General features: G+C 34.6%; 1 protein-coding gene across 1 annotated transcript; it reads left to right on the top strand.

Moving 5' to 3' along the window:
• The first annotated feature begins 5,106 nt into the window (after window positions 1-5,106).
• On the top strand, window positions 5,107-8,374 carry LOC143635974 (filament-like plant protein 3). Its single transcript, XM_077103682.1, has 4 exons — window positions 5,107-5,348; window positions 6,290-6,470; window positions 6,560-8,013; window positions 8,129-8,374. Exons 1-4 carry the CDS (start codon window positions 5,235-5,237, stop codon window positions 8,252-8,254), a joined length of 1,875 nt encoding a protein of 624 aa, XP_076959797.1. The 5' UTR covers window positions 5,107-5,234; the 3' UTR covers window positions 8,255-8,374.
• Window positions 8,375-9,788: the final 1,414 nt, after the last annotated feature.

Raw genomic sequence — 9,788 nt, 5'->3', positions numbered from 1 at the left:
TTGATTACATATTTTTTTTAATGGTATTTCAAATGTACCCTTTCAACTCATGTATGATAATCAGAAATCAGAGAGTTTGATTTAATCACAATAATATACCTTTATTTAATTTGAACATCAATAATATATCCACTCATAACGACTTGCAAACTAGTTCCTTAAAAGGTATTAAACAATAAATCAATACAATGGATATTATGTAAGTTTTGTATGGCATGAATATATTTTTGAATAGTGCTGATTCACTTAAAATACTTGTCATGTAATGAAATCAATAATCCAATAAGTAAAAAGTGTTCTTTCTAATAAGGAGTTCTTTTATGTGATAATTTGAAGTATGAATTAGATGATTGAAATCAGATCAAATGATTTTTTGTATAGGTGCCAAACCATTATATTGGCTGGGGTGAAATGTTACAACGTTTCAAAAACTATGGTAGTTCAGGTGTGACTGATCCAGTTACATTGGTGTTAGAAACTCCATTCGGTAGCAAATTTGTTGCTATCAAAGTACAAGATGCTACAACATCATGCTTTCCACACAACTCATATGCTATCAATAGAAAAAGTCATGACTACCGTTTGAACTATCTTGCTATTGCAAAACAAAGCTGATATCGACCTTCAATAAGCTACCTACTTAACTAGTGTAACAAATTTTGAAAATATTTTTCACGCAACATTTTTCCATCCATGGCAACTCTAGTCATGGCCTTTCTGTTTGGACCGTACAAGGAACTAGCCCTTTACCTCGTTACCCTGGACCCGCAAGAATGGTGCCTCTTCTCAAGATCCCGAAGTTATAATATTGAGTGTATACTTCACATCTCCTAACTTATATCAAAGTTCTCATGTTTTCTCATTTAATTTACAAATTAGTTTTGATTATCAAAATAACTTGATGTATCTAAAATCACCAACTTATTCAAAATCCATCATATACATGTAATTATGTATGAAAAATGGAAGTTATAGATCAAAGTTTTATATTTTAACTGTTTTCAAATAAAAGGTTCCTAATTTTGATTTGATGGATCTTTTATATACAATCAACGCTTTGAAACATACTAACCAACAAAAAACATACCATGAAAAATGTTTTCTTTTCATTATTAGATGGGCTTCAAAAATGGGTTACCATACTAACTGGGCCTAATGGTGAATTCATGAAAGACCACTTGGTGTCTTGGTGGAGACGTGGAGTTAGTGAATGGTGAGGTATAGATAGACATGTACTGATGTACATTAAAACCTGTTTGAACCGGTGAACCGGAAATCAAACCGAACCGGTTCCAATCTAAAACCGGTTTCAGCCGAGCCGTTTCCCAAACTGGCCCGGACCGCCGATTCGTATAGCGGTTCAGACATTTCACAACCAAACCGGTTTCAAACCGGCCTGATTTGAAAAAAAAAAACGCTTTTTTAAACTGGTTTTTACCGGTTAACCGGTTTATAACCTCATAGCTGTGCACAAACCATTTACAAAGCCAAACCCAGTACATGTTGGTCAAGAAAAATATAAAACCGGTTCAAGTTGAAATCAGTGCGAATTTGACTATTTTTTTTATTGGATTTGGCTGGGATTTGATCAGGTCAGTTAGGGCTAACCAGTTTGGTACAGATTTCAATGAAGAAACTTGTGGCATGGTTCCGAACATACAGGCTCAATCAGTTCCAAGCCAGTTTCTATCATATCGGGTCCAAACCGGTGGTTCTTGCCTGGTCAAGGAACCGGTTTTTTTAGCACATCTAATCATAACCATGCCCATTTATGACAAAATATCCTTATTAAGTATTTTATTATACTTAATATACGTAACGTTGTTTTTTATATACTGAGTACGACGATGATGATGATGATGATGATGATGATGATGTACTTTATTTGTAAAATAAATGAACAGTGAGAGGATTTATTTGTTTATTCTTTTTAGGCCTAGCAAATATAACTCATTTGCGTGGTAAAATTTAGAGGACAGAGTTAGAATGGCCATAATGGGTTTAAAAGAATTGAATGAAAATGAGTTAAAAATTGTTTATCAGAGCGCTGATAAGCCCAATATAAGCGTAGCACTCTCATCATGACATTTTCGCGATTACTAAATATTTAAAGACTCGAGATGCATAAACATGACTTCCAACATGACCATCATAAGTCACAAACCTCTCTATTCTCACAACAAGGAAAGAACTATGCTTATAATTTGAATGCCTAGTAATTCCCTAGAAAACAAATATTTTATACGGTGCAAATAATTAATCTCCTCTAGATTTGGATAAATAAATATTTTATACGGTGCAAATAATAAATTTATGGGTTTATGGAGGCTTTATGACTACACTTATGACTTTATGGAGGCTTTATGACTACACTATACTTTTGTATAAAACCATAATTCTGACTGGGCGCCACATGTCACATAATGCTTGAGGTGAGACTTTATGACTACAGTGTTCTTAAAAAGGGGTGGTTTTTTCTTGTTGTCATCCACCAATTGGGATTGGCCCAAACTGAAGCATGAGATAGCAAGGACCTACAAAAAGTTTTGTATGATTTCAAGTCCTTGTCACCGTTTGGCCCCCAAGAAGATGACTTTTTATCTTCAATCAAACATCAATAATTTCATTTTTAAATCATTATCAATGGGACCTTTTTTCTTTATATAATAACATTAAATCAGCCTTTTAGATAATCAAATCTAAAGGTAAACATGTTCATGTGAATATCATTATAAATAAACATATGCAGGATTAAATTTAATACATGGATTATCATATTCAGTTAGATTCACATGTAGCTTATAAGACACTCATTTCTAATTCTTCATATGCAATATATCTTTTCCCTTTTGTTGGTATCGGTTACCTAACTAGCTTTCTCAGGACAGAAATTTGCAATCCTACCCCTTTTGTTTTTTTTTAATTGATAAGGTATAGGGGTGGCAATCTTGACTCAAACTCTTTCAAATGAGTCAATTTGAATTGTTTTAAAAGTTAAATGAGTTGGTTTGGGTAAAATGTTTTACCTAAATGGGTCAAAATGAGTCATTTGAAATTCCATCCTTTTATTTTCGGGTTAAAATGGGTCGACAAGAAATGGGTCGATGTGGGTTAGTGTCCTAAGGAAATGTGACAGGTTTCGGATCGGAACGGGTTTTTGTACAAGACAGGTTTCGGCACGAAACGGGTTTCAGATTGGAACGGGTTCGGTTCAGGTTTCAAGCCAACACGAGTTTTCACCCGTGACGTGTTGGGTTTTGGTTTCGTTTGTTTCTTTTTGGTCGATTCCGGACTCCTTTTTGTTCATTTTTCAGTTTTGTTTTTGTTCGGTTTAAATTCTTTTAGTTTCGTTTTGATTGAATTTTTCGATTTCGATTGATGTGGTCCGGTTTTGGCTTTTTGTTTCTTTGTTTCATTTTCGTTGATTCTTTCGATTTCGGTTCGATTCTAGGTGGGTATTTTTTTATTTTATTTTATTTTTGAACGAATTTAACGTAGGAAACATTTTTGTGTTTTTACTTTTTTTGTTTGTAATTTATATTTTGAGTTATATTTTTTTTATTATTATTTTTGAATATTTTTTTGAGGGTTTTTGATCTTAATAGAAAACCCCTCAAAAAAAGTCAAAAAAAAATCATAACTTAAAATATAAATAAAAAACGAAAAATCTAAAAAAATTAAAATGTTTCCGCCATTATTCTCGTTCACAAAAAAAAAACACACACACACACACACACAAAACCCGGTTTGACCTTAACCTATTTCGACCCAAACCAAAACAACCTTTTTTTTAATTGACCCGTTTTGACCCAAACTCATTCTGACCCATACTCGACTCATTTCAACCCCTGATTCGTTCGACCCAACCCAACCCATTTGCCACCTCTAATAAGGTACCAACATTTCCAATAACTATCTAAGTACCTATTTCGGGGACTTAATTAAATTTATAATAATGGTACTAAAATAAAGCATAAACTTTTAAATTCACCCTTACTTTAAGGCTAGAACGTTGTGGGGTTTCAAAAGCTGATGTGGCATACGTTAACGCTGCCCACACCGTGTCGAGCCGTTAAGGCCCAGACGATAAAGGGAGGGGCTTCAACATATTGACGGGGCGGCCATGGAGCATATGATATGGCACAAATGCTTTAACAAGGAAATGATGAGGTCTTAACATGAAAACTGAGCTTTAAACCTTTAAACCACAACACGGTGGTAAAGAATGATGTTTTAACATAACGTGACACTTTAACTTAAGGTTTAAAGCCCCTCCACAACAACCAACCTAACCTTCGTAATCTAAAATTTACACAAGGTGTTTTTTTAATATCTGTTTCACTCTCCTTTTCACATGTATGTTTCTCTCTCTTCTTTAATGGTCAAATTATTTTTCTATCTTCTCTCATATTCACACTTAATTTTATTACTCATTTATATAAAAATACCCTATAGTCACAAGAACATGCAAACATCACTAATTGTAAGGAAATCATGCAAGTCATGATTCAAGGAGAATAAGACTAAAACCAAAAGAAAACAAGAATGAAAAGGCAAAAAAAGGCCATGGGGTGTTGCCTTTCTTCTTCTGTGTCAATTTTTGGCACATACACAAACTAGAATTCTCTCTTACTACATGTTAATGTTACAAGGTGTGCAATCACATCCTACAAGAGCCTTATTTTTCAAACTTGTAGCTTCTAAGCAACCTTCCATTCCACTCACACAAAATCACCAGGAGAATGACACTCTTTTTCTTATTCTACATAATTTACATCATCCATATCATTCATTCCTTTTTTTGTGGCTTTGATGATTATTGATTGATTTGTTACACCTTCCTCTTCTTCATACTGTTCCATAAACACGCGCGCGCGCACACACACAGATACAGATACAGTTTTTGTTTTCCAACATTAACTTGGAAGCAAAGCTTGTGTAGTTATATTAAGAAAGAAAACATTTTTTCTTATTATAGCTTCATTTTGGCAGCTTTTCAATTCTGGGTTATTTGTTTTTATTAAAAATATTTGTGGGTTTTTAATCTTGAGTAAAGATTTCATATATATAAGTTATAATTTATATTTTTAAGTTTTAAATTGTGGGTTTTGTGTAATATAATACTACATATTGGGTATTCATCATTGAATAAAAAAGATTTGGTTTTGAATGATTAAGTTTGGTGAACTTGTAGATGAAGTGTGAGGGTGAGTGTGTGGGATTAGTCGGAAAAGATGGACCGCCGGAGTTGGCTTTGGCGGCGGAAGTCGTCGGAGAAGAGTACCGGAGAAACTGAAAGCTCCGGTGGGTCAGTTTCTTCTCATTCTGAACGGTTCTCTGATGATCAGGTATGGTCAACGGTTCAAGTTACTAAACCGGTGAATCTTTAATTAATGTCAGTACTCAGTAAGATTTTTTCATTCATGTTTTTAAATAACACATGTATTCGCTTCCGGTTGTACACCTGTGAGTAATGTGTACATCATCATTTTAACTTTTAAGTTTTAAGAGTCAAACAGAGTGTATTATATATTAACCTTAAAATACCTTTGAGCTAGTCCTGTTTAAGATTACAATGGGTCGGGCTTGAGACGAGTTAAAAAAATCTCAACCCCATACCCGATTATAAAAGTTTGTCTCGTACCTGGCCCAAACCGGTATTTATTGGGTATTGGGTATACCACGGGCATATAATATACCCGTTAGTTGATTAAAACTACATTTTGAGAAAACACATGACCCAAAACTCGTCGGGTATCTATCCTATAACTATTAATCGTTTTGGGATTTGAGAATAGTGAGAACTAGGATGGACGAATGACGAGACCAATAATATAATCAGGTATATTATATACGATATAAACTTTAAATTTATTTAAATAAAAAAAACATGTTGGGCATATAATAGGGTAAACAAGCATTATATGTTATCGGGTATATCACTCAATCCCATTCCTGTCCTGAACCCGTGTCTGTGAAAAATTTGAAAAGTAACCCAATAACCGATCCCATAGTCGATTACCAGACCCCATGCACGTCCTAGATGTTTGAAGTTTCGAGTATATATTCTCATAGTGTTCAAGTTTCATTGTCATCACATATGTTTTGTAAGTTGTTTATAGGTTTTTCTTTGAACGACATACCAATTATGTTAGTGATGAACAAAATCACAATTATTTGGAAATAGAAAGTGTTTCGTAAATCAACAATATTACCTGTTACACCACCATATGGATGTCTTTTTTAACCATTCTATGGAGTCAAATAATGTTTTATTCCTTTTGGTAAGGTGTACTCAAATCAAAATTCTCAATCACTTGAAGTTGCATCAACCATTAGTCAACGCACAAGCGAACACAACCATGTCGTGAAGAGCCTTTCCGATAAATTATTGGAAGCACTTGCGAGCATCAATGCGAAAGAACAGTTGGTAAATCAGCATGCTAAGGTAGCAGAGGAGGCTGTCTCAGGTACACACCATTTCTTAAACATTCACTTTTGTTACACATTTTGTCTGATTATTACAACTACAAGCAACACAATGTTATTAATTATATAGGATGGGAGAATGCCGAACAGAAAGTGGTGGCTTTAAGGCAGCAAGTTGAGGTTCTAACAGCTAGAAACTCGACCCTCGAAGATCGAGTAGTTCATCTTGACGAAGCCTTAAAAGAATGTATGAGACAACTCAGACAAACGCGAGAAGAAAAAGAACAAATTGCAAATGAAGCACTCGAGAAGAAAGTTTCCGGAAGCGAGAGTTCTTTGACCTCCATTGAAACCAGTCTTCATCAAAAGCTTGAAATGATTGAGAAAGAAAACTCGGATTTAAAACACAAGATTTCATCAATGGCTGAAGAGCTTGAAATAAGAATTATTGAAAGGGATTTAAGCAACCAAGCTGCTGAACAAGCCAGTAAGCAACGGCTTGATAGTGTGAAGAAAGTGGCTCGGCTTGAAGCCGGGTGTCGTAGGCTAAACTCGGCTCTTAAGAAAGCTAATAATAATAATAACAATCCAATAAAAGCGCATAAAAAGCCTTCAGTTACTGAGAAAGGTGATTTCAAGGAGACGGGTAGATTGGTGAGAAACCGAGTGGATTCTGTTATCGAGATTGATCTCATGGATGATTTTCTTGAAATGGAAAGACTTGTAGCATTGCCTGGTACTTGTGAAGTTGAAGATCGTGGAAATGAGCTTAAAGATTCAAGAAACCGGCTTGAAGAGGCTGAATCTAAGTTGGCTGATCGTGAAAACGAGCTTAAAGCATCAAGAAACCAGGTTAAAGAGGCTGAATCTAAGCTGGCTGATTGTGAAAACGAGCTTAAAACAACGAGAAATCGGTTTAAAGAGGCTGAATCTAAGTCAACCGAGCTTGAAAACGAGCTTAAAACATCAAGAAACTCGCTTGAAGAGGCTGAATCTAAGCTATCCAAGTGTAAAAACGAGCTTAAAGTGACAAGAAACCGACTTGAAGAGGCTGAATCTAAGTTATATGACCGAGAAAACGAGCTTGAAGAGTCTGAATCCAAGATGGCTGAATGTGAAAACGAGTTAAACGAATCAACCAACCGTCTCGAAGAGGCTGAATCAAAATTGGCTGAGCGTGAAAACGAGCTTAAGTTATCGAGATATCAGCTTGAAAAGGCTGAATCCAAGTTGGCTGAGCTTGAAATTGAGCTCAATGCATCTACATATCTACTTGAAGAGGCTGAATTTAAGCTGCATAACACCACAAATCGGCTAGAAATGTGTGAAGCGGGACTCGAAGATGCTCAAGTGAAAAAAGAAGAGGCTGAATCGCGGTGTAAGGCATTAGAAGCCGAGATAGAAATGTTGCTTTCAAAAGCTGATTATTTGGAAAACAATATCCAAAAGGAACAGAATTTATCGAGGCAGACCGAAGCCAAGTATCAGGACCTCAAAGATGAGGTATCGAAACTGCAACACGAAGTTCAAGATACAAAATCAAGAAATCGAGCTGAAGAGTTTCGGTTCCTCAAAATAAAGCAGGTAGCTTGCATACCCTAAAGAAACTAAAACATGTATTTATAATCTTATATATATTTTTTAAGTTCATAAAAAATATTAGTCCTACAAAATCAACTCTTTGCTGTGGCATTTACAGGACAAGGAGTTAGCGATTGCCGGGAGTCAATTCGTGGAGTGTCAGAAGACGATCGCTTCTCTCAATCGGCAGTTACAAGCACTTGCAACCCTTGATGACTTTTTGATTGACACCAATAGTTTGTGACGAGTGTTTTGTGAATGGTGATGAATAACTAGCCATGATTTTGAGCTATCCACACGAGTTAAACTTCTGTTCGACTTAGATATCATATATTGTTTATGCCTTGTATATTAATTTAGGCTCGTGTAGATTATTCTTGATATAGAAATGAAGAATGAGAATTTTAATTACAATACATTACATTCATGTGTCACTATAGAAAGTAACTACATTAATTATACATTCTTGAGGAAAATATAAAAGTAATTAAACCAAACGGAACAGGATATACAATGGTTTCGAACCGATCACTTTCTCCATATAAACCAGTTACAGGCCAACTCGGTTTGTGAAAAAAACGATTTGACTTTCTTTGACCGAAACCGATTTATGCACCTCAACTTATTAACAAGCATGTCGCATTTTTTTTTGACAGCTTAGAATAAAATAAATACAGTGTTATTAAAAAAAATAATAATAAACAATGAAATCTCCATAGAGGATTTCCATGACTAAATAAATATAAATATAGTTAGAAAAGGGACAAAATCTTTGAATTTTGGAACCATAAAAGCAAAGTAGAATGATGAATCTATGAAAACTAATAGGGATAGATAGCCATGTCTATGAGACTATGGGCATTATTTATTTATCTCCACCAACAAGTTAAAGGTAATATTAAAAGTGATTTTGACACTCACATGCTGGCATGCATATTTTCATACATAATAGACAATATTGCAGTTATTGAATGCTACCATTTTCAAAGTAACTAGAGCTTCAAATGTAATCCAAATACAAGATTCCCACTTAAAACATCAATATTAACCACATAGTCAGATTTTGGTTATAAACTTGGTTTTAAAGATAAACATCTTTTAAATCTCGAATGGAAAAGTTTAGTGTAATCCAGTAAATGAAAGAAAACCAGCCTAAATTTTTTTTTTTGGTATAATTTTGGATCATTATTGTAATAATAATGATATGATAATGCAGTAATGTAATCAAATTTAACATGTTAATTGCTCTTCAAAATATGGATAACAGGATAAAGAAGTGTTTGTAAGTAGACACACTCCCACCAACAGATACGGGTGTGTGGACTCTTGACACGACACGTAAGTATGGCATTAATCTAACACGTAGTCTATACGAGTTTAGTCGAACCTGTGAAAACGTTTAGCTAAACGTGTTGTGCTCAGATCGACTTGACAGGTGCGTGGGTTGACCCATTTATTTTTATAAATGGATAAATATATATGTTTTATCACATAACTTAAACTAATTGTATATGTTATGCCAAAAGGTAGAATACGAAAGAGAAATTAGCATTGAGGTTCATAGTTTAAACTAACTGGAAATTTTATACATTTGTAATTTTGTTGTAAACGGGTCATGTTTGACCCATGAAAACTCATGTGTCTGATACAATTTTCAAGTTCTTGTTGAGTCCGACGGTTCAACCCATGAATCAACAAACACAACCCATTTTGACACCTCCTTACTAATTTGAAAGCATGAAAAAGAATGTCAAACAAACACAAACCTTTGACTAGTC

The sequence above is a fragment of the Bidens hawaiensis genome, unplaced genomic scaffold, assembly GCF_021521415.1.
Source record: "Bidens hawaiensis isolate Kalapana, Puna unplaced genomic scaffold, B.hawaiensis_p1.1 tig00007743_1, whole genome shotgun sequence".
Taxonomy (NCBI): Eukaryota; Viridiplantae; Streptophyta; class Magnoliopsida; order Asterales; family Asteraceae; genus Bidens; species Bidens hawaiensis.
The sequence above is the reverse complement of the archived record's forward strand: the minus strand, read 5'-3'. Positions and strand labels throughout refer to the sequence as shown.

Bases quoted from the DNA above. Each gene is read 5' to 3' on its own strand.
- LOC143635974 (XM_077103682.1), top strand. From the start codon at position 5,235: ATGGACCGCCGGAGTTGGCTTTGGCGGCGGAAGTCGTCGGAGAAGAGT. The intron at 5,349-6,289 runs GTATGGTCAACG...CCTTTTGGTAAG, and splicing joins AACGGTTCTCTGATGATCAG to GTGTACTCAAATCAAAATTC. The intron at 8,014-8,128 runs GTAGCTTGCATA...TGGCATTTACAG, and splicing joins GGTTCCTCAAAATAAAGCAG to GACAAGGAGTTAGCGATTGC.